Here is a 26,702-nt window from a genome sequence, read left to right on the forward strand (position 1 = left end):
TTTCCATACAAACTTTCAACCCCTATTTCTCCCCTTTAGGGTTAAAATTTTTCAAAATCCCTTCTTAGTGGATGTCCAGATTACGAAAGTAAACATTTGTCCAAATTTCACGTTTCCATCATCAGCGGTTATGGCTGTGCGTGCGTCTTACCTCAGTCAGTGAGGACAAGTCCTTTTATATATATAGATTAACGCGTTCAACCAAACAAATTCTCTCCTTTTATAATATAAATATAGACTTCAAATAGGTATCTTAATACTTGGTATATCCAAAATGGGAAATACAATAACGTTGTAAATACATGATATTTATCATTATTAAAGAGAAATTCTGGTTCCATTTAGATATTGATTCAATTCTATATAAATAATTATTTGTACCTAAGGAGTCGTCGCTCGTGGCGCAGTAGCACAAGTTTGTCTCTGTAAACGTAGCGGTCGCGGGTTTCATTCCACTCAGGAGAATATATTATTAAATATTTTATTTTTTTCGCCCTGGTGAAAAGACAACCTTAAAAATTCAGCGGTGGAGAACGGAAGTCTTATAATGGGAACTGAATGTCTTAACGGATTCCCTCTACCTACCCTGCGATGTGTGGAATAGATCGTGAAGCCAAAAAATATTTTTTTATTAAGGTAACGACGATCAAACCGTCATCGTGACGCGGTGCGAACGCGCTTAACGCACAACGCATACGTTACGGGTTCGGTTCTCACTCAGGGAGATGAATATATTTAATTTATTTTCATTTCCTCGCTCTGGTAGACCCAATGCGGTGTTGTGTCCTGCCATTTAATATACCAAAAATATGGTAGGAAATGAAACATCATTTTAGCGTTAAGTTTTCTTTACTTTTGCTTTATTTTTAATGTAACGACAATTAAGCTTTAATCATTGTCTATGAGTTTGCTATATCCATAACCGTATATGTACACTATAACCGATAAAGCATTGCTAATAGGCATATCAAAAAAGGGACTCAACCGTACACTGTCACACTGTTAATATATACGACACAGCAGCTGTATAACATAATTATTTTATTTAGATCACAGAGTAATACATGGCGTCGAAAATATTATATTTAGTTTTTAATTCGACAAAGTATTTCATTTTCCAGGGCGAATAGAGATCATTTTGTGATATATACATAATGTTAAAGACAAAGTTTGGTTTAATTGGTCCCAGAATTCAAATTCAAAATGTGCGTTATTCTAATAGACTTTTATAAGCTCTTTGAATCGTCGAATGAAAGCTACCACTGGCTTAGAGACAATTTTGCTATAACTAACTATGTATGTTAACTTAAACATATATAGGTATATGGGAGTGAGATTAGAATTTGTAGATAATCGAAGCATATAATCTTCATTTATATTAAAAAATAATAATTATAATTATAAGGTAGTAAAACTAGAAAAGGAAAAAGTAAAGGTAATAATGTAAAATCATTACCTTTTCCTTTTCTAATTTACTACAGTATTTTTAATTACCACTGTTATTATTATTATAATAGTATACTTTAAATAATGAATAATATACTTTAATATTAACAACCGTATAAAACTTAACTACAAACTTAAATTATAATACACTAATGTCGACTCTACGCAAGTGTCTGTTACGCCGAAAATGCACTTTTAAGTAAATTGAAAGGAATGTTCCCGCCAGTGTCGAACTAACCGTTACAGTGGGTTAATGTGCATTATGATATATAACTATAGTTCAAATAATAACCCAAAGATTAATTTAACCATCAAAATTATTAAATTTAACAATGATTTTTAACTTTATAATAACAGTTTTAGTGTGTTCAGTTATTTACACAAGTGCCAGAAACGTGAGAGGCGCAAGTAAGTACTTAATATAATTAATAATTAATATCAAATATTTAATTCTTATAATTTGTATAGATTTATTGTTATTGAATGATTTATTATGTTTAACTCTTTGCCTTGTTATCAGCGAGGAAATTAAAATATTAAATATTTCATTCCGCAGAATGGGAATCGAACCCACAACTGTCGCGTCTACTGTCACACGCTTTGTTGCCTTGTATAAATAATCGACATCTCATATAAATATATATCTTTATTGATTTGAAATATTTGTATTGATAAATGTATTGAATATTGTTTAATAAATAATTTATTTAATTATTACTAGCACATACATATACTTATTTATATTTCGTACATAACATTGTAAGCGCGACGATTGTGTGTTCGAATCCCTAAGAGAAATTATTTGTCCGCTTAGGAGCAAAATGAGAAAGGGACTAGGTTCCTACTGCCAAAAAAAATCATGAAGTTATTATAATTATGTTTATTGACTTAAATCAATATTGACATTATTAACTTTGAACTTCATACAAAATACGATAAATACAAATAAAATCATAAGCTAATATGTTTCAATTAGCATTGTTATATTGTTGTTTAATAAAATAATTACTGTACAAAATAATTATAATTATCTTATCGTTATTGAGAAATTATTTCGCGAAGCTGTCATAAGTTCATCATATGAGATATATTTTTGTTTAGTTTCACGCTTTCACGAAACTACGAACCTAGTGTTAAGGCACTGCATTTTCCATTGAGATACTTACCGTCCGTTACCTACTATCCACCGAATTCTTGAGGCAATGCATGATGAGTGGCGAAACTCAAGGCCGCGATTTGTCTTGTTTTCAGAGCAACGAAATAAATAGTCGCGTTTACCTATACTTATATGTAAATATATAAGTTACTGAGTTAAAAGAAAATAAGATTCATTAATAGATAATTGTGTAGTTCAAGCGAGTGACGTCGAAAGCAGCTCCCTAGTTTTTAAATAATAACTAAAACATTACAATTATGATTTAATAAGAAAAAAAAAACAAAGTTTTCATTCATAATTTCAATCTAATAAGTAGGTAATAGCTGTAATATAATCTGTGCTGAGTGACCTTCTGCCATGTTACATATCTCTATAAGCCGTTTGCTATTACTTTTAATTCGAATCCGTAATATCCGCAATACGAAGGAGAACAACAAGTTTCTATTTACATATTATACTTACTTAGTTTTTATTTACATATTATACTTACTTTCTATTTACATATAATACAGTGCAGTGGTGTAATTAGGATATATACGTTTTACTGATTTGAACGTAGCGGAAATCGAACCCGCGCCTTCTTGAGTCCACCACCACCAAAGAAAATGAGTCACTAGCTTCACTCTCTAATTTTACCCATAGTGTCTGATATAAATAAATAATAATTTGGACTTAAAACACATAGTAATGTTAATTAGGATAAAATATATCAATACACAAATTGAATGTTTACTTTAGATTATGTTAATGAATCTATCAGGGATTGTAAATATGTGTGCTCGTGCCCGTCCTAGTTAGAAGGTTCAAAACACTTTGCACGGCTTATTAGAGGCCAACGTGGTTCAGGGGTACAACTGAGTGACTGTAACGCGACGGTTATGGGTTCGTGACGATTGTGACACATTTAGGAATTAAATATTTAATATTATCATTTCCGCAGGGGTATATCGTCTGAAAATGACGACAAAATGATAGTTTTCGGTTCAATTCCTATTGTGGGGCATAATTACTTCCGGTAACGAGATAAACCACCGCGATGAATTCCATCACGTAATACGTAATGTTTCAAAATTGGACGAAAAATGAGATATGGAGTGTTTTGACACTTCACTACCCAATCAACCTAACTTACCTTAATAACAAAAAAACACTAACTAATAGGTACTTAGTGCATTATAAAGATATAATTTACAATTTCAGTCAATATAATAATATTATTAATGTTACGTTCAATTTCAATGACAATTACAGTCGTTTATAAAAAGCGAATTCAATCGACCATTGACAGGCGATTCCCAAGAAGGCCAAGGTTCGCTTACCACGGTACCTCACGTACCAAATTATTGTTTTGCATTTCGTCATTGTAAACATTATAAAATATGTTTAAACGTAATGTCTTATAAGAGTTTTGATGTTTTAAATCTGTAAAAAAATGATAAGAAGACAATTGAGTTCCAAATCTTTATTATCCATATTATCACAACAATAGTAAACCTAGGTCACTCCTAAGAACTTCAGTCCACGCGCAGGGGCAGAATGTGAGCCTGTACAAGCAACGGTTGTGGCTTCGATTCCCATTTGGAGGAATGAATTATTATCATTTACGTGCTCTGATAACAAAACAAAGGGCGGCGTTAAGTTCCACCAAACGACACGCAGTGTCTCGAAAAGTGAGGAAGGGAGCAGGAGTGTCTTTACATTAGGTACCTTCTGCCTATCCGGTTCCTATCGTTAAGTCTCTCCACTTTTAGGACTTGTAAAAAAACTAAAAAAAAGGAAAAAGAAACAAGTCTAGATTGTGAATGTTATAAAAAACATATATGAGGCCGTAGTGGCGCAGCGGCACAAGGGTGTGACTGTAATGCGACGTGGGTTCGATCCCCACTCGAGGAAGTGAAATATTTATTTACGTTTATATTTCCATTTTTTCGCTCTGGTGTCGAGGCAAAGGGCGTGGAGTTCTGCCACTCAACACGCAATGCCTCCAGAATTCAGCAGAAAGTGGGGAACGCAGTGACTTAACTCTAGGTTCCCTCTGCGTGCCCTGCTGTATGCGGGATACAGCGTGAAGCTGGTTTATGATTTATTTTATTTAATTATTTTTTAAAATTTTCTCAAACTCTTATATACATGCATAGATACAAACATAACACGGTTACAAACCGACCTAGTACCAGCTTGTTAAAAAGATTCGATTTTTAATATAAGAAACCGTTGAACTAAGCAAAAAGTGTAAAAATCGTACTTGATATAAATTAATAAAATAGTTTTATATATTTCCTTTACTTTTTGCTATAATCAAGTAGAAAGTTAATTATTGGTAAATAGGAGTTTACTCAGTTATATATGTGAGTATTCTAAATAAAGTATGCATAGGTATATTATATAAACTAGCGGACGCGCGCAGCTCCGCTTGCTTATTTTGGGGGTGAATTCTAATAAACCATAAAACAGGTGTTCAATGAAATATTTTTAAGAGTCTAAATTTCTAATTTTATAAAAATCGGTGGCGATTTGAAGATTTTTCCATACTAACTTCCAACCCCTTATTTGCACCCTTAGGGGGAGAATTCTAAAACCATGAAGCACATGTTCAATTAAATACTTTTAAGAGTCTGAATTTCAAATTTTATAAAAATTGGTGCCGATTTAAAAAAAATTCTGTACAGACTTTTTTATTCTTCAGATATCTTTATTATTCAGATTTTTATTCTTTAGATATCTTTATTATTCAGATTTTCAACCCCTTATATGCACCCTTAGGGGGAGAATTCTAGAAAACGATGAAACACGTATTCAATTATAATAAATAATAAAAAATAAAATAAAAATAAAAAGCCTTTTATTTCTTGCATCCTTATTTGGTAGTTAGGTACATTTCATAGAATATAAATAAAAATTTTTCGTTAGTTTTAGTTTTAGTTGTTTTCTAGCATATTGTAGTTAGTAAATTTGTTAGTGCGTTTATTATATCTAATCATATATTTAATATCTATTTATTTATTTATCTTACATTTTAACTTTTATTATCACTATTTTTAGATTTACTTTTTTGTTTATTTATATATCTATATCTATTGATGTTTATGTATTAACACTAGAAGTGCCGAAGATTGATACCCCCCTTGAACCGCCGTCGTGACAAATTTGTCCCATTCTACTTATTACGTTGATTGTTGGTATAATACAAAAAAAATATTATTAAAATAATTCGTAAAATATGTAGACCATATTTAATAATCAATTCTTATTCTTTTACAAACATAAAAGTACCAAAAAATAAAACACAAAAAAAGAATCAAATATTTCTAATACGTTCTAAGAGCGTGACAACTAACTGAATAACTCTTACAAAATTATAAGTTATTGAAATTAGTTAATATTATTATTAGGCCAAGTAATGCATTAATATATTCTTCATCAGTGATACATCACAGATGATTTATAACATTGCGTGGTAATGCCTCCAGAATTCGGCGGAAAATGCCAGCGGAGTGCATAGCACTAGGTTCCCAGGTTCCCTCTACCTACCCTACAATTGCCCACATTTGGTATCAAGTGTTTTTCTGAAATTCAAGCCTAGCTTAGTCATCCTTTCATCTGATACCTCACTTGGACTAGCGGCAGAATTTAGTATTGACACCAATTTTACCCCACTTTTCAGGCTATTATTTTTAAAGATTTATACATAAATTTATAGTTTTCAGATTTTTTCCTGTACTAGTACTACATGTAGATGGTAGCTGCCAAATTTCATAATTCTAAGTTAACTGAAAGTACCTTATTAATTTGATTCCTTTTATAGTGTCGAAATACATGTTTTTTACTATATAAATAGTCATATCTTTTTTTAAGGGCGCTTTTTCAGGAAATCAAGGGACTGTAGTTCGTCATATAGTTCATATTCATATACTCATATGAATATCAACTCGATTTCTCCAAGCACTCCTGAGATAAAGGCACAGACAGACGGATGGACACAAAAATGATCTTATAAGGGTTTTTTTCCTTAAAAGCTACAGAACCCTAAAAACTTAGGCATTGACTGCTAAACCTACTATTAAATTTTTTTCCGCCCCCGCATTGCCCTTTCCCCTCCATTTTCCATGAAAATATGTCAAACTATATCCTCAAATAATAAAATAATAATGGCGGGACAAAAATGACCCAGCGGCAGTTCTAGGTAAATCTAATTTTTTTTCAAAAAGTATGACTGCTATAAAATTATTTATATTTTTAATTAAATAAAGGTGTAAAATTGGTAATAGTAAAAAAAATTCATCTACATAAATTAACAAATAAATAAGTTATATACAATCAACCTTGCGTTTGGGTCAAAAATGGGACGGCGGCGCTTCTAGTGTTAAGCAAGAACCCCTGTGCAGGTGAAGGCCTCCTCCAAAGATGCCCAGTCTTCCCTTGACTGGGCTTTTTGTGTCCAGTTTGTTCCAGCTATCCTGATTATGTCATCTTCCCACCTAGCGTGGGGTCTCCCTTTTCTACGGTATCCGTGTGGTCCCGGCCAAGCTGTTACTTTTTTCGTCCACCTTTGGTCTTGTAGACGCGCGACATGGCCTGCCCATTTCCATTTTTGTGTTAGTGCTTTAACTAGCCCATCTGTGGATTTTGTTAAATTCCTAATTTTTGTATGTCTTATCTTTTGCATTTTCTTGATATTTAGCATACTGCGTTCGATACCTCTCTGGCAAGTTAATATTTTTCTTTTTGTTTTTGTATTAAATTTCCAGGTCTGGCAAGCATATAATAAGCATGGCAACAGACAGGTGTTCAGGACATGTGTTTTAACTTCAACTGACATTTTGCTCTTAAATATTTCTTTTAAGCCCCAATATTTATTCCACGTAAGCTGCACTCGTCTTTCCACTTCTAAATCGTTACTTATTCGCTCAAAACAAATATGTTTACCAAGATATATATATTGTTCTGTATATTCAAGCGGTATACCTTCTACTGTTATGTCTCTTTTGATGCTGTTTGTCATTAACATAGTTTTGGTTTTGTTCATTTCCAGACCACTTTTTTTACTTACTTCGTTGAGTGATTCTATCATGCTTTGTAATTCTGAGGTTGACTCGGATAGCAATACTAGGTCATCTGCAAATCTTAAGTGGCTTAAATATTCCTTTTTAATTTTTAAGCCGCATTTTTCCCAGTCAAGTTGATTTATAATTGACTCTAATATTCCTATAAATAGCTTTGGAGACAGTGGGTCTCCCTGCCTTACTCCTCTTTGTATTGGAAACCAAGGTCCGGTTGTTTCCAATTTTATCCTGCTTTTGCTGTTTCCATATATGCTCTTTATAATTTTTATATATTTATCTTCCACCATCTGTGTTGTCAGTGAATGCCATATGCTGTCATGCGATACTGTATCGAAAGCCTTTTGGTAGTCGATAAAAGCAATATAGAGTGGTTTTCTCATTTCTTGATACTTCTGTATTAGTAGCTCTAGAGTGTGAATATGGTCTATTGTCGAATAGTTTTTTCTGAAGCCTGCCTGCTCTACCGATTGACTTGCATCAAGTGTTTTGCTGATTCTCTGATTTATTAATGAGGAGAACAGCTTGTAAATACTGGATAACATGCTAATTGGTCTATAATTTCCTATGTCTTTTGGATCGCCTTTTTTGTATAGTAGGATAATGTGTGATTCTGACCACTGAGTGGGAGTTACTCCAGTTTTTATAATTCCATTGAACAGCTCTGTCAGTGGCAAGGCTAGCGTTACAGAGCCAATTTTTAATGCTTCATTAGTTATATGATCCGGGCCGGGGCTTTTGTCAGTTTTTAAACTTTGCAATGTACTTTCGACTTCGCTCACTTCGATTCTAGGTATATCATTTCTGTTGGCCATTACGGGGTTTTTGTTATTATAGACACTATCATTTGAGGGCGCTCGTTGACGGTAGAGGCTCTTATAAAAATCAGTTGCAATTGAGATTATGTCTCTTCGATTGTATGATCTCATACCGTTACGATTTAAACCAGTATATCAATCCAGGTTTTATTCGTCCTAAGCTCTTTGTAAGCTTTTTTTGTGCTTCCTGTTTGCTTTAGATGTTTGTGGATAGTGTTATATCTATGGTTGATATAATCGTTTTTTATATATTTGCTCGCTAATTTGTAAAGAGCTGCGAGTTTGTTTTTCATTGCTCTGGTTTTATACTTTGTTTTTTGAAGTTCTTGTCTTCTTTTCAGTAAGGATAACGTTTGTTTTGACATAATTTTTGAATTGATACCGACTATTTTTTGAGTGCTTCGCGCGGCATGTAAGCTTTTAGTGATGATTTTCACTAAGTTGTCATAATATGTTTGTATACAAGGATCTTTTTGTAAATCTAGAGGATAATGAGATTTATAACACACGAGACACTCTTTATATTTTATTATTTCTTCTTCGTTTTTTAAGGATGCACATTGATTTTTATATTGACTTCTACTCTTCTTTAAGTAATGTGGCATTATTGTTGCTCTAACTGGTCTGTGGTCAGATGGGTAATTAATATTTAAAACTTCTATATTTTGAAAAATGTGTGGTCTGTTTGATAGTATGAAGTCTATTTCGTTTTTGTAGTTGCCGCCTGGTGACTGCCAGGTCCATTTATTTTTAGTTTTTTTCTTAAAATAAGTGTTTAGGATTGCGAGCTTGTTTTCTATGGCGAAATCCATTAATCTCTGTCCTCTTGTGTTTCTTATTCCATACCCATTTGGTTTCGTGATAAGATATTCTTCTTGCTTGGGATGTCCTATTTTTGCATTTAGGTCTCCCATTACAATGTAAAGCTTATGTGCTAACTTTAATGCCTTGTTAATTGTCACATAAAACTTTTTAATGACTATAAACTCGTATTCAATTTTTAAAACGTAAAATACTACAGAGAACGATGCGAACCGTGGCACAGTGGCGCCCCTCCCCTCCGTATTTTTACGTACGTACGTACGTATTTTTACGTTGTACGTATTCAATTAAATACTTTTAAAAATCTAAATTTAAAATTTTATGAAAATCGGTGCCGATTAATTTTTTTTCCATACAAACTTTCAACCCCTATTTCACCCCTTTAGGGTTAAAATTTTTCAAAATCCCTTCTTAGTGGATGTCCAGATTACGAAAGTAAACATCTGTCCAAATGTAACGTTTCTACGCACAGCGGTTACGGCTGTGCGTGCGTCTTACCTCAGTCAGTGAGGACAAGTCCTTTTATATATATAGATAACAATTTTATCCTATATGACACAAATAAAAAATATAATTTATTTGTTTTCTTCGCTCTAGCACCAACGCAAAAGTCCAACGTTAACTTCCATTACTCAACACACAAAATTGGAAATTGGGGAACGGAATGTCTTAACGCTAGGTTCCATCTGCCTAGCCTGCTATGAGCGGAATACAGCGTGACTCTGATATTTACTAACAGTTCTCATCACGTAAAATGTCGAAAGAACTCTTTAGCTTTAGGACAAGGCTATTAGTTAGAAAATATGTTACAATTTCATTGATTTATTACGTGCACTGAATGTGCTGCTACCTTGACACTATCGAAGCTAAATTTAATAGGTGATAAATAACTTTTTTTTTATAACGTTTGTTATAATTGTCAATTGAATGTCCATGAACACAGTTAAAGTGTGTGATCGTAGACGCGATGGTTATAGGTTCAATCTTCGCTTAAAGAAAAAATTATAATTTCTAATATATAAATATAATCTATATATATAAAAGGACTTGTCCTCACTGACTGAGGTAAGACGCGCGCACAGCCGTAACCGCTGTGCGTAGAAACGTGAAATTTGGACAGAAGTTGACTTTCGTAATCTGGACATCCACTAAGAAGGGATTTTGAAAAGTTTTAACCCTAAAGGGGTGAAATAGGGGTTCAAAGTTTGTATGGAAAAAAATTTAAATCGGCACCGATTTTTATAAAATTTGAAATTTAGATTTTTAAAAGTATTTAATTGAACACGTGTTTCATCGTTTTCTAGAATTCTTCCTCTAAGAGTGCAAATAAAGGGTTGAAGTTTGTATAGGTTTTTTTTAAATCGTCACCAATTTTTATAAAATTTGAAATTCAGACTCTTAAACGTATATAATTAAACACATGTTTCATGGTCTTCTAGAATTCACCCCCTAAGGGTGCAAATAAGGGGTTGAAAGTTTGTATGGGAAAATTCTTAAATCGCCACCGATTTTTATAAAATTTGAAATTTAGACTCTTAAAAATATTTAATTGCACATATGTTGCATGGTTTTCTAGAATTCACCCCCTAAGGGTGCAAATAAGGGGTTGAAAGTTTGTATGGAAAAATCTTTAAATCGCCACCGATTTTTATAAAATTTGAAATTTAGACTCTTAAAAATATTTCATTGAACACATGTTTTGTGGTTTATTAGAATTCACCCCTAAATACGCAAGCGAAGCTGCGCGCGTCCGCTAGTTATTAATAAAAATATAATTTCATTTCTACGCTCTAATAGGATAAAGGTGGCATTTAGTTCTGTACACGTAAAATAAAAAAATATATATTTTTCACTTCTCGATCCAGTAGAGGATAAATAGAGACGTGGATGTTGATGTCGTGTGTTATAGCCGAAGATCCCAGAGTCGCCAGACCTACGTCATTTTAGCAAAGCTAATATTTTGAAGACTCTATTTTAAATAAAAACGTAAATTAAATATATTATATTACTATATTATATACGATAACTGTTACCTACACAGTAAATAGTGTGTCCAATTGATTTTGATAAAGCAAAAAGTTATGATTCGTAGAGTTAGCACCTAAATTATTATAATTAAATTAGTTTTATTATTTTATAATAAAACTATTCTATATATATATAAAAAAAAAAAAAAAAAATTATCAATTAAATTGATTTGCGTGAAGCTGATTAAATAAAAAAATGTTATATAATTTTTATGAAAATAAGTACATAGAATAAGATATGTTTTCATTTGATGAGGTTTTTACTACAAATGTGCATCCATAAGTTTTCCTACTTTTATTAATTTAATTTTATTTTTTTCTTACATTTGTATTGTGTTTTTCATACAATAATTAACCAACCAGACACAAGATGTTTGATTGATCTACCGATTCCTAGATCATTTAAAATTTGTAAGAGCACTGGTACCCATAACACAAGTTAAATCTTACAATGGGTACCAGAGTTCATAAAACCAGAAATTATTTAATTGAATGCTGTGTTAAATAGGATTGATTTATTGTATCTGGTGACTGTTTTCATACATTTTTGGCAATAAATTTTCATTTCATTTCATTTCATTTCAATTTCTCATATGTATGATTTAATTTACAGATAATCTACCTAAGTCATTATTGGATGAAAAAAACAAAGAATATTGGAGAATACAGGCTCAATGGACACTAAAATCAAAGGTATCTAATATATTTAAAATCGTTATAAAATCATGACAGATGAGATCTAAGGATATTTTTTATTATATTATATCGCTTTGCCTTGATACCAGAATAAAGAAATATTGAATATTTCATTTCCTCGAGTGGGAATCGAACCCACAATCTATCAAATTTACAGTCGCATGCTTGTGGCACTGCGCCACGACTGTGTTAGTATAATAATAATAATAAATTATTTATTAAGAACTAAAAAGTATTTAAGTATATGTTAAAATATTTTCTACTATTTTCAGGTAGCAACGCCGCTAAACACCGGAATCGCGAAGAACGTTATCTTCTTCTTAGGTGATGGCATGAGTATACCCACGCTAGCTGCGACGAGGGTATATCTTGGCAGAAAGTATGGACACTTAGGAGAGGAAGTAAAATTAAGCTTTGAAAGCTTCCCTTTTACAGGATTGGCCAAGGTAAATTTGATATTATTTCTTTTATTATTTATAAGAGTAAATAAAGTGTTATTCTACACAAGAAAGACAAGTATTTGTCTTTTGAAAACCTATAAATATTTGAATGTAGCAGGATTTGAACCCACAGCATCGCATACAGTACATCTCTTTACTGTAATTATACCTGTTTTACTATAAGTTTTTTTATTCATCTTCACGCTGTCTTCCGCATATAGCAGGGTAGGCAGAGGAAACCTAGTTTTAAGACATTTTGTTTCATTTTTGAGGTATTGTGTATTAAGTGGCAGAATTGTTACCAGAGCAAAGAAATGAAAATATTCTTTGTAAAATAATACATCACCCCGAGTGGGAATCAAACCCAAAACCGTTACGTATATATTCAAACGCTTGTGTCACACGCCTCGATGGTCTACGATAAGAAATTGCAAAAAGACTTATAATTATTGTATTTTCAGACCTATTGTGTAGATCATAATGTAGCTGATTCAGCATGCAGTGGCACAGCTTACCTAGCTGGTGTAAAGGCCAACAGTGGAACTGTAGGCCTGAGTGCTGCTGTCAAAAGAGGGGATTGTGAGGGACAGAGGGATACCAGTAACTCAGTGACGGGACTGATGGAATGGGCGCAAAAAGCTGGAAAATCTACTGGTAAAATATTTTTGATGATATTATGAACTGTGTGATAACTTACTCGAGATAATTCTAGTTTTGTTTAAAACTAAAAAAAATAAATCAGCTAATCATTAGGCACAGGTTCCCATATTCCCCAATCTACGTTGCTATGTACGGGATAGAGCGTGAATCTAAAGAAATAAAAATTAAAAAAATCTCTCTTTCACTCATTGGCCGTGGGTTCGAATCTGAAACAAAGCCAGACATACTACAATTGGGACAAAAATCACTTATACAAGTAAATTTAAAAATAATGTACCATTATATCACAATACTAGGTCACACACTGTAATAGACTTATAATTACTTACAAAATGCCCAAAATTATGGATGTATTTATTTTCAAGGTGAATTATGGCTTATAACAATAGAAATTATGTTTCCTAATTTTGCTTAAGTATGTATAATTAAAGAAATACCCTGCATCTGGGAAATAGGTTTGAATCCTGCCCTTCCATTTTTTTTTGACCTATGTAACCCCCTAATTATTATTATTGTAGAGCCTTTGGACGCTACCGTTACCGTTACGTGTACTTAAGACTCGGATTGAAATTCTATTTTACCCAAATTTCAGTTTTTATTTTTTATTTTTCCAGGTATTGTCACAACCACACGGGTGACACATGCGTCACCAGCGGCAGCCTACGCTCACTCAGCAGATAGAAAATGGGAAGCGGATGCTGACATGCCTCGGCATGGCCTTAGGTGTGAGGACATAGCCAGTCAGCTGGTTAGGGGACGCGTGGGCAGCAATATTGATGTAAGTTCAATATACGGTAGCATACGTCATTTGGTCTTGTTTCCTTGTTTATTGAGGCCGTTGTGGCGCAGTGACTGTAAAGGCGACGGTTGTGGATTCACAATTCACACTCTGGAGAATTAATTATTACATTTGCTTGCTCCCCCCAAATCTCTTGAAGTTTGGGCGAAAAGTTTCACTTTCAACTATTTGGGCTTTTCAAATCAAGTTAGTACAGGTATCTTATAGTCGAGCGTCTGTACATCAGTCTTAAAAGAACCTTGTAATTTATGGTGCTACAATTTGTAAATTTTAATATAATTATAAAAGAAGGCAGCTATATTAAAATATTTTCATGGTCCAACATGGATTTAATGGGTCGACCGACTATTTTCATTAGAGGTCATAAATTTTAAGCCATAAGACGAATATAATTTAATTTATGAAAAAAAGATTACAGCCAGACCGACATCATTAATATACAAATATTAAAGAAAAAACCTTGGAGTTTTCCAAAGAGCAAGATAAAGATGGATGAGAGTAATTCTAATTGTATTAGTCACTAATCTTCAATTATCCTTATTTGTAATTTCCCTAAAACGTTACAAGGCTAAGTAATTTATTGTTATTTGTTAGCACACTGTTGGAATTGATCATATTATACTAGGATTTTTTCCTAAATATAAAGAGAAATCTAATATAAAAACAATCTTTTCGCCACTTTCAAACCTAATTCAATACATTGTACGTTGACTGTCGAATAAATTTAAAAACAAATTAATACATTTAAATATAAGATGTAAGTCGTGATGTAGGAGAACACGAAATGCCTCCAAAAATCGGCGGAAAGTGTTTAATAGAGACGGAGTGTCTTGACACTAGGACCCCAAGCTTTCTCTGACTACTCTGCTCTGTGCGAAATTCAGCGTGAAGCTAAAAAATAAATGCAATTTGTCATTAAAGCCAAATATAAAAACTCCTTAACAATTTTCGTTCGAAATTCTGAACCTCAAAATAATTTATTATATATTTAAGGGGCTATCAATAATACTCTAAGCTTTATTGCTGAATGAAAACTTTCAAATTTTATTATTTGAAAGTTTTCTTAGAAAACTAGTTGAATAGTCATGTGACTTAATTCTCAAGAACATTGGAGTGTCACTAGATTGACAAGAAGTTCTTTCTGCTTCTCTGCTGATTACAAGATGAAGCATGACGTATGTTCATGACTTTTGAGATACATAGAACAGAATAGAGTGCTTACTCTACATTTTTTTTCAATTATAAGAAAGACTAAAAATCTATATATTATGTTTTGTTAAGTCAAGATTTAAAATATTAATCATAATTTCTTTTGTCTTGTTACCAGAGCGAGAAAATGAAAATAATTATTAAAATTTTAATTATTTATCCGAGTGGGAATTGAACCCACAACTGTCACAATCAGACGCTGTGCCACTTCGCCATGGCGGTTTTAAATAAAACATATTATTTTTTTTTTCCATTAACAGGTAGTGTTTGGTGGTGGAAGAAAGAATTTCTACCCTCACACTGAAAGGGACATCAGAGGCCGTTACGGCATTAGAAATGATGGAAGGAACCTCATAAGAGAATGGCTTTTGAAGAAGGAGAGTCTGGGATCATATCCAAAATACATTTATAACAAGAATGAACTTTTTAATTTGAATAAGAAGCACGATAGCGTCCTCGGCCTCTTTTCCTTCGACCACATGCCTTACCATCTGGAGGCAGAAGACGACGACCCAACACTAAGTGAAATGACTCAAAAAGCTATAGAAGTTTTGTCACGTAAAAATCATGGATATGTGTTGTTTGTTGAAGGTTATTATTAAACATTCATATTTTCAAATTTTTAATTAATTTGATATAGATTTTAACTAAGAACAAAGCTGAAAAAACAATAATAAAACTTATAAGACTTGTTACTTACTCATTCTTCTTAGTATAACCACAACCAACTTGTTCGTGGATCAGTATTCTTCGTGATTTATTTATTTTTATCGCAGTTACATATCTTTAATCTTTTTAATAAAATTTCAATATATCAATTTTTTATTTAGGCAGACATATTGTCCGTAACTTAACGCCGTATCGAAGTTGATTTTAATCTAATAGCATCACGTGTCAAGTTGATTGTCCTTTTCAACTTAAGATTTTAATGCTATATGCTATTCATATTTTTACAGGAGGCAGAATAGATACTGCCCATCACGAAACAAAAGCACGTAAAGCTCTCGACGAAACAGCTGAACTGGCAAAAGCTGTGGAAGATGCTCTACGTATGGTCAATTTGGACGAAACTCTGATAGTAGTGACATCCGACCACAGTCACACGATGAGCTACAGCGGTTATAGTAAACGTGGATCAGATATTCTTGGACTTGCCAACGCGAAGGTATATATTGTTTTTTTTTATGTATCTCTCATATAGTAGTGTAGACTGTAGTAGTTTAAAGTAAGAGTTAAGGCACTCCGTACCCACTAATTGTAGAGGCATTACGTGTTGAGTGACGGGATTCCAGGGAGACCAGTCGTGGTGCAGGGACACAGCATATACTCAAAGCGTCGCAAGTCGAAAGCTTAGTCGTGCTTCTCTATCAGTTGTTCTGGTGCGTACAGCCAGTCTTCATTGTTTGCCACTGCGCCACTATGTAGCTATACATTTTATTTAAGTTTTTAGTCCCCGTTAACTTCTCGTCCTCACGTTTTCCTATAAAACTATGCTGTTCGAGTTTAAATATCTATTAGCATATTAATTGCATTTTATAAGCCGCTAATATTGCAGTATAAATTATATTACGAGAGTAAATTGAATAACTTTCCACAAATTGATATTATGGAAGATGTTTTTAAGTGTCCATATTTCAAAAGAGGAAAAGGGTCATCTTATACAATTACTTTGTTTTCCATTTGTTTTTGTCTCAAGATGGAAAGGAATGTCAAATATACCAGGTCTATGGTACAAGAAAAATAAGCTTCTAAGTCAATGAGTGAGTGCTTACGCCTTTCTCCGTTCACCGACATTTCTCCGTTCAGGCCAAAAGTGGAGAACGGAATGTCTTAATTTTCTCTGTCTAGCGCCTAAAAATATAAATAATAATTTATTTCTTTTCAGTATAATGCCTCGGATAACTTGCCGTATTCCACGTTGAGTTACGCCAACGGACCTGGTTATAAGCCTCACGAAAACTTCAAGAGGCACAATCTGATGATGGATAATATGAGTAAGTGGAAGATTCTTTATATTATAATTAAGATTTCAAATTATATACAAAAAATATAAGAAAGTGGAAAAATTGAAAGATAAGACGGAATTAAAAAATAAGTTGCTTACTCCACAGAAGGGTAGTTATTAATAGTAGCTATATATTATTATATAAGATATAAAGCGTGAACTTAAAAGGAGAAATTCTTAAAAATATTAAATACTATGATAGAAATCACCACCGTCGCTGCCATAATATATATATGCTACATAATGTATATTGCAGGGTAGGCAGAGGGAACATAAGCCCGCAAAATAGAAACGAGAAAGTAATGTTTATGCAGAAAGTTTACTTTACTTACATAATGCATTTTCTTTACTTTACTTACTTACTACTACTTATTATTATTAACTAAAATCTTAATCTCTTTAACAGATAGCTCAAATTACACCTACCCATCATTGGTTCCAATAGCCAGAGAGACTCATGGAGGTGATGATGTAGCGGTGTTCGCGAAGGGTCCCTGGTCCCATCTCTTCAGTGGGAATTATGAACAAAATTTCATACCCCATGCTATAGCTTACGCAGCTTGTATAGGTCCCGGCTTAACTATCTGTAAATTATGATAATTGTGAACTTTTAGGTTAATAAATTATTTAAGTTATTGATTACTTAGAATTATTGTACTTTTTGTTCAAAATATTTAAAAATGATCGTATTTATTTATGTTTTTCATTTTATATGCCTTTATTGCATATTTGAGGCCATCATGGTGCAGCGGCAACACTTTAACTGTAGAAGCGATAATTGTTGATTCGATTCCCACTCAGGAAGAATGAATTATTTCCATGTCCTCCCTCTGGTAATATACAGCGGGATACAGCGTAAAGGTGATTTAATTTTTATATTAAATTATATGTTAAAATCAAAACAAACACAATTTATTACACACATCGATCCTCTTTAAGCAAACGTCAGTAGCTATTTTTAACTTTTAACAATAACCAACTCGAATGTATGAGTTCGTGAATCACTAGAAATTACAAAACTAACATCACTGACGCCAGTCGCCAGGTAACGTGTGATAAGGATGCTATCGATCGCCGGCGCATGCCGATTGATTCATCCGGCTTAGAATATTTCATGAAATTTATGATTTTTTTTCGTACTAAATATACAGTTTTTTTTTACAGGAAATGGAATTATATTATCAATATGTAAATAGATTAAATATTTTGACACGGTAGTGTGACGAATAGTATGTTATTTCTTGTATATGTAATCTTATAGAATAAAAAACTTTTTAATATGGGAGATATAGGCTTGCAATTTAAATTAATACTATTTATACGATTATTAAACCCGGCTTTATTCACGAAAGAGAAAAAAATAATATCTATGTGCTTGTTCCCGCGGACCTATAATTATGAATTTTGGCAAAAAGTGACAACTAATGGAAAAATGGAAATTAATGGTTTGATTCCCACTCGAGGAAATGATATTATATTTTATTAATTAATATTTTCACTTCGTCTGTCCGGTATCGAGGGAAAGCACAACGTTGAGTCAGACTGCCACTTAACACGCAATGCCTCCGGCGGGAAATGAGGAGCTGAGTGTCTTAACACTAGGCTCTTTCTGCCTACCCTGCTACATGCGTTATACAGCGTGAAGCTCAAAAAAAATATATAAACTACAAATAATAATATAGGTAAATCTAGTTCATTTCACAGAAAAATAATGTACTTATATATCCGCAATTTTCTACTTTCGACTCGTACTGAATCGGTGTTTCAGCTTCACGGTTTGACCACATAGCAGAGGCAGAGTGACAGTAATGTCCAATCTCTCTCTATAAGATATTGATTCTACCTAGAGCAACTCAACATCGCAACGAAATTACAAAACGGAAACGGAAACGACACGGCCATCGAGTGTACGTTTGATTACGTTACCCAAAGATGACAAAATCTTAGGCGTATTTTTTTTATATTTAGCACCACAATGTTTTTTTTCGCTAAGTTTATATTTAAAAGAAACTAATGATTAATAGCTTCAGCGCCACCAATAAATTGACTCATACGACGCAAAAACTACTCTGAACGTATCTGGTACGTATCATGTATGACATATTTTACAAACGACAGATATAATTTTAGTATTTGTTTTGTAAATATTATTTAAGGCCGTCGCGGATATTTAAATAATTTGCTCTCTGTTCTGGTCGATAAAGCGGCGTTAAGATCCGCCACTCAAAATAAAATGTATGAGATTCTGCGCGGAAGGTTGGAAACGGAAAATCTTAATTCTAGAGTCCATTTGCGTATCCTGCTATGCCTTAAGCTGTATTTATTTGATAAATACATGATTGAGATACATGTTTCTTTTCTTTTTTTCATAAGTATGAAATCTGATAGATAAGCTTTTAGTCTCAATATAAAAAAACTATTTTCTATTTGCGCGGTAGCAAGTTAGGCAGATAGCCCAGAAAAATACTCGGTTTTACTGCACTTAGCAGGTTAAGCAGAAGGAACCTAGAAACATAGATAGTGTTTCCACTTTCCGCCAAATTCTTAAGACAATGCGTGTTGATGATAGATGAAAAAAATATGAAGAAGAATTTGAGTCAATACAATGATTTATTACTAATTTCTCGTTCGCTGCTATGATTTATTAATTGTATTGATTTTTATATGTATTATACATTCCTTATGATATGCTATGATACATTCCTTTACGCTTACTTAGTAAGTTTATGCGATAAGAGGCAGTGTCGATAATTTATAGACTCAATAAAATTGTGATAAAGGAATCTATTTTTTAATGTGTTTTGCTTTATATTTGTCGTTATTAAAAAAACATACTGAAACCTCAAATGAAAGTGGCCTAAGTCCAAACTACTGTAAATTCTAATTATGAAAAGTGCTATTAAAAGTGTTATAAAAGAAACACATTGTCATACTTCTAATAGTTTTAATGTTTTGTATCACTACAACGAGCGAACGAGAGGATTCGGTAAGCGAAGCGAAAAAGAGGAATAGATCCCTATAGCAGTTTTTTAGATTACGATGTATCCCGCGAAATAGGCCTTCGGAAGTACTCCTTCCTCCGGAACTACTCCTATTACGTGTACGTAATTCGTCCAGAATTGTCGGAAAGTGGGGAACAGAAGTGTCTTAATGGGAACAGAGTGTTTAAAACACACTAGGCTTCCAGGTTCCCTCGCAGAACGCAGCGTGAAACTAAGTTTAATAAAAATAAAAAATAAATACAAAAACACGTATAAAGAGGTAAATCTGTTTTTGAAAATATTTAAGATGATTCACAATAAATAATTAAATACAGTCCGACCACAAATTACTTTTTACTTGATCTAAAACGACCACAACTCTACTATGTGATTCACACTCATAAGGATGTAGAGATTTCTATTTGTTTATCTAAGGTACTTGTGCTTGGCGATGATAATAGGTTTCCCGATTGTTGTAACGTTTTCATCATAATGGCGATAATATTTATAAGAGATTCTTTTAAATAATTTAATTAAAAAAATTCAAACTTTAATAAATATAAAAATGCATTTTTTTTACTTTATTAGTAATTGTATAGCAGATCTGCATATTATAGCGGGTACGTTGACAGCGTGCATCTGATCTTAATATAGAAAACCTGATAGTTTAGTACTTTTATCTTTAGTGGAGCAATTGCACGGTATCTTACTTTAATCAGGGTGGTAGCGTGTTCGATCCCTGCGGTGCACAAAGCGCGGCGTTAAGCTACGCTACTCAACATGCAACGTTTTAACATTATTGTCTACCCTACTTACCCAGAGGCTGTTGTGACGCAGGGGCACAAGAGTGTGAGCGTTTGTGGGTTCATCAACCCCCATTCGGAGGAATGAAGTATTATTTAGGAACATTTTCATTTCTTCGCTCTGGCACCAAGGCGTTGAGTTTCGCCATTTAACACGCACACCCTTGTCTTAACACTAGGTGTCTCTCTGCCTGCCCTACTATTTGCGGGATACGGAGTGAAACTGTTTTATTAAATTTGTTGTCTACCTTGCTATTACTAAGCGAAAAAGAAATGCTGCTCCTGTGAGTCACAGGTACTAATAGCTTAGTGTTGGGTTCAAATATTCGATGGATATTTATAACATATTTAGTTCATAAAAAGAGACATAAATTCCATTATATTGACCAAGAAAGAAATTGGCCAAAGATGAGTCATATCTGTTAAGTAACATGACCTTTGAAGGATGCCGTTCATTTATTACTTGAATTTTTAAATAATTTGCTTATTTTTATAAACTACTAGCAGCCCGCTCGCAGTTTTACCCGCGTGAACTATGTTATTATTAATTTCTGTCTCTACGTCCGACTACGTCCTAGTGACGTCTATGCAAAATTTGACACTCCTAGCATTTGTAGTAACGAAGTTTCATACAAACTTTCAACCCCAAAATCAACCCCTTAGAAGTCGAATATTGCAAATTCCCGTCTTAGCGAGCACCTATGTCCTACAAGGAACTCCTATGCAAAATTTGAGATTCCTAGCACATGTACTTTCTGAGATTTCGTGATGAGTGAGTGACCTTTCGATTTTATATATATAGATTAAGAATTGTTTTTTAGATTGCTGATATATGCGGGAGCATATATCAGGGTAGGCAGAGGGAGCATAGTGTTAAGACCTCCCCACTTTCTGCCGATTTATAGAGGAGTTGCGTTTTATGCGGTTGAAATCAACGCCGCGCCTTGTCTCGATACATAAAAATTACATGTCCTCTAGTGGGAATCGAACCCATAACCGTCGCGATTACAGTCACACGCCCCTGCGCCATGGCAGCCTCAATATAAAAAACGTGTGATTGTAGATTGTAGTGTATTTATTCTTCCTCTCAACAGATAATTACTCAAATTAGGAAGGGAAGTAGAAAATCTTGTAAAAATAAGTCTTGAAGATCTATTGTTGTCGAAGGATTTCGGCTCAACTGGCACGTTTGGAACCCCATAACTAAAGAACAAAACAGAAGGGTCATTGTTTTGGTCGGACGTGGAAATGCTTCCCTCGGACAGCTATTCATTTGTGAGTGACGCTCACGGCTGTCGGCGCTGGCTCGATCATTGTGTGACGACCAACGCAGCTAGACGCTCGGTTCGTAGTGTGGCGGTTTTATACGATGTTTACTGGTCTGATCACTTACCTATAATGGTCGAGTGTAATTTTCAACTTATGACACCTAAGTTGACATGTTCTAACTCATCGGTAAATAAAGTCGTATGGGGTGAAAGAAGCCCAGATCAGATCAGTAAATACTCGGGGCTATGCCAGCGTGAATTTAGTAAAATAGTGTTTCCCACGTATTTTCATGAATGTGCTGATGTTTTTTGTAGTGAATTGAACCATAGACATGTTTTAAACCAAATGTATACTAGTATTGTACAAACGCTTCGAGAGGCGGCTGTGAACTCCTACGTAGGGCCTTCTTTACGAAAGCATAGACCGGTACCGGGATGGAATATGCACGTCAGTGACGCTCACAAGACGGCGCGGTTGTGTTATCAAAATTGGTTACAAATCGGCAAGCCGATGGGGGGATTGTTTTATAATGAAATGAGGGAAAGCAGACGAATTTTTAAATCTAAATTAAAATTATGTCAGGAAAACCAGAATCAAATTAAACTAGATATAATAGCGCATCATCACGCTAATTACGCAACGTAAATTCTGGAAATCAACAAATAAAGTAAACCCTAAATCGAATGGCCGTCCTGCGAGCGTTGCTGGTTGTCACGAACCCCGCGATATAGCAAACCTCTTTAGACATCATTTTAAGGTTGAGCCACCGAGCAGCACTGGTGTTCAAATGCTCAACACTGAGCAACAGAAGTCAGTGGACGTTAGATTCTCCGCTGACGATATAATTAGAGTCGTAAGTCGAATGGTACGAGGGAAGTCACCAGGTCACGATGGGCTGAGTGTTGAGCATCTGAAGTATGCAGGAGCTGATTTGGCGAGAGTTCTCGTTATGTTTTTTAACATGTGTTTGAGTCACAGCTACCTGCCGGAGGATCTAATGTACACTGTGGTGGTACCAATATTGAAAAATAAAACAGGGGATGTATCCGAAGTTGCGAACTATAGGCCGATCTCACTAGCAACTGTAATAGCTAAAGTATTGGACAGTCTGCTTGATAGACAGTTGGAGGGGCATATTAAGCTTCACGATTCTCAATTTGGTTTTAGACCCGGCCTTTCTACAGAGAGTGCCATCCTTTGCCTCAAGCAGACTGTGCAGTACTATACAGCTAGAAAAACCCCTGTATACGCCTGTTTTCTCGATTTATCAAGGGCCTTTGACACTATATCCTACGATGTACTTTGGAAGAAACTAAGGGAGGAGACGGATGTACCCTGCGAGGTTACATCTGTCTTACAATATTGGTACCACAATCAACGTAACGTGGTAAAATGGGAAGGACAGCACTCTGAAATGTATGGGTTGGAGTGCGGGGTGAGACAGGGGAGCCTGACTTCGCCTCGTCTATTTAACCTGTACATGAACGGGCTGTTGGGTAAGCTTGGAAGTAGCAATGTCGGTTGTCATGTGGGAGGCGTCTGTGTAAATAATATAAATTACGCTGACGATATGGTATTGCTCAGCCCATCTATTGGTGCGCTGCGCAGGTTGTTGCGTGTTTGTGAAGGGTATGCTGAGGCCCAGGGACTGAGATACAACGCAAAAAAGAGCGAGCTCCTGGTGTTTAAGTCCGGTAAGAAAATTTATACCAATGTGCCACCTTTATATCTTGGGGGTATTGCGTTAAATAGAGTAGAGCGATTTAAGTATCTGGGTCACTGGGTCTCAGACTGCCTCAGCGATGACGCGGATTTAGAGAGAGAGCGCAGGGCGTTGGCCGTGCGTTGTAATATGCTTGCCCGAAGGTTTGCACGGTGTACTGATCGTGTAAAGGTAACATTATTCAAGGCTTATTGTCAATCCTTCTACACCTGCAGCCTTTGGGTTAGGTATACGCGGCGTGCGTACGACGCACTGAGAGTCCAGTATAACAATGCATTCAGAGTGCTGTTCGGATTACCGCGTTACTGTAGTGCCTCCGAAATGTTTGCTGAGAGGCGTGTCGATGACTTTTACGCTATTGTTCGTAAAAGGAGCGCATCTATGCTCCAGAGGTTACGAACTAGCTCGAACAGCATTCTGTCTGCACTGGCGGACCGCTGGGACTCGAAATTTCTGCGCCACTGGGTACGGCTACATGTTGGCTGAGGATGTCGTGTCTCATAGGCATTGATTTGTGTACTTTTATTATTCTTTTATTATTTTATTATTTACTAACATTAGGTTTTTAAGGTTTTGTATTACTAACAAAGTGTGGACATATGTCTGAAAAATAAATATTATTATTATTATTATTATTATTCATTCTCTCTCAACTCAATTACAGTTTAAGTAGTTTATTGTCATTGAATCTTTACCTAGACCAAATGATTTAAAAATTGAATAAAATCTCATAGTCCTTCTAATTTCTTTATAAAATTGACGCACTGTGTGTAGACTAAATGAGAGAAAGTGATATAATGAGAAGGGATGAATGAGGGTTTGGTCCTCAGGGTGCTATGTCGGTTACCTCCTCGTGGAGCACCCTGGGCAACGGGACGGGCAGCAGCATCACAGTCGTGGTGCTGCTGCTCGTCGTGGCTAATAAACCGACACGCAGGAATGCGCTCCGGCGCTCTGTATTGTAAGAGTTGTCCCGTGAGCGCATTGTAGGGAGGTACCCCTATGATGGCTTTGCGCGCACGCGCTAGGTCATTGTGGAGGTATGGCGGGTTCGACGTGCGCTTACCCCGCCGTCGGACAGAGCAGTGCTCTCCGTCTTTATCGTAATCCCGTGAGTGATATCTGTGGTCATGTCTCGCGGCCACGCACGGGACCGAGGGTCTTGCCTTCACCGGCCGGACTGCGAGGAAGAAAACCTCTATAAAAAATTACCCCAACCCAAGCGGCGAAGCAGCGCGAGGGGTTCATGGCTAATGGGATGATCAGTCGCTACTGCTGGTCCCGCCAGGGTACCGGCTTATCCAAGTACAGGGGGCACTACTTGGATGGACTGTCCTTCCCCCATACTCGTGGGAACTTTATGGAAAAAGAAAAAATAAACCCAACAAGAAATGACGGTAACGTGGGAGTTTTAGAGTCCGGTTCGGACTCGGGAGCGGTGCGGAGTACCCGACGTAAGCGCAAAACTGACAAATCTCGGTCTAGCTCGGAAATTGAGGCAATACCTGGCTCCAAATGCCATACGGCAACTAGAGGAAGGCCTCCGAAGCCCGAGGCGCTGCACAAACACGCGCTCGTAAAGAGCAGAGGCAGCGTGTGGAGAAAGCACGCGAAAAAGATTATGATTTGGAGAGGAGCCTTTCGGACTGGGCATCTCAGCATAAGTCTGCACAGACGACCGACGTAGAGAGCGTCTCGGGGGTGGAAGATAGACGGGATGCTTACCTGTGTTCTGCTGAGGAGCTAGGCAAATACGCAGGACAACGTGCAGCCTCCATACTGCAAGTAGCAGTGAAGTCTGGCAACCTTAAGGGCACATATGTGCGCAAACTCAAGGAAGCTGCAGCATCCCTCACTGAGATTGTAGAGGCACTAGTCACTCGTACTGAGAGTGAGGAAGTACGCCGCGTACGCGAGGAGAATCGGCGCCTGACCGTGGAAGTGGATAAATTTAGATCCGAGCTCCAGGCACACAGCAAGGAGGTGCAGATTCTAAGATTGACACTTGATAACTCGCAAAATTCGGCCCAGGCGGTTTCGGCGCCTACTCATCGATGTTAATGAAAGAATGCTTGAAGGGCTGAAGCGCACCATCATCAGCTCTGTGGGAACTTTGATTGATGCTCGTTTTGCCGGCATCGAAGAACGCCTTCTTCCAGCAAGACCTTTGCGTCCCCTTTTAGCACATGAGCGACGTCAAAGAGGGATAGCAATATCGACGGAGATAGTGGACACTGAGACTGAAGCTCAACGCAAACCTAAACATAAAAAGACCACAGGGCGTGTTCGAGCTCCGGTAGCTAGGAATGATGCACTAATGACTGAAACTTGTCCTGAGTCAGGTTCAGGCAGCACTGTCGCCGAGATTGTGGAGGAAGTGGGTGGTTCCTGGAATACAGTTGTCAAACGGAGTAAGAAAGGGAAGAAATCTTCCTCTACGAACCCCTCTGCATCAAAAAGGTCGACATCAGTAGCTGCGAATAGGCAGGCACCACGACCTAAGTTGGCCAAGCCACCTCGCACTAAAGCTGTTATGGTTACTTTGACTACGGAGGCCTTAAGGAAAGGAGTTTCCTATGCCCAGGCCCTGGAACGAGCTCAGCAGGGGATTGATCTGGTGCAGCTAGGCATCACCCAAGGTCTAACGGTGCGCCAGGCAATGTCGGGTGGCCGACTTTTAGAGCTCTCTGCATCATACTCTTCAGAGCAAGCGGACATTCTAGCTGAACGACTAGGCGTAGTACTAGAGGGAGTGGCTGAAGTCACTAGACCCCACAAAAACGCCTCG

General features: G+C 35.7%; 1 protein-coding gene across 1 annotated transcript; it reads left to right on the top strand.

Annotated features, from left to right (window-relative positions):
• Nucleotides 1-1,681: 1,681 nt before the first annotated feature.
• Nucleotides 1,682-17,831, top strand: LOC146534121 (membrane-bound alkaline phosphatase-like). The gene is made up of 9 exons (XM_085194251.1): nt 1,682-1,854; nt 11,943-12,022; nt 12,298-12,471; nt 12,927-13,119; nt 13,740-13,903; nt 15,394-15,724; nt 16,090-16,298; nt 17,019-17,127; nt 17,545-17,831. The coding sequence occupies exons 1-9, from the start codon at nt 1,779-1,781 to the stop codon at nt 17,733-17,735; spliced, it is 1,527 nt and encodes a 508-aa protein (XP_085050377.1). The 5' UTR covers nt 1,682-1,778; the 3' UTR covers nt 17,736-17,831.
• Nucleotides 17,832-26,702: the final 8,871 nt, after the last annotated feature.

Source organism: Heliconius melpomene, chromosome 12 (genome assembly GCF_056956725.1).
Source record: "Heliconius melpomene rosina isolate 202511_hmr_F chromosome 12, ASM5695672v1, whole genome shotgun sequence".
NCBI classification, from domain to species: Eukaryota; Metazoa; Arthropoda; class Insecta; order Lepidoptera; family Nymphalidae; genus Heliconius; species Heliconius melpomene.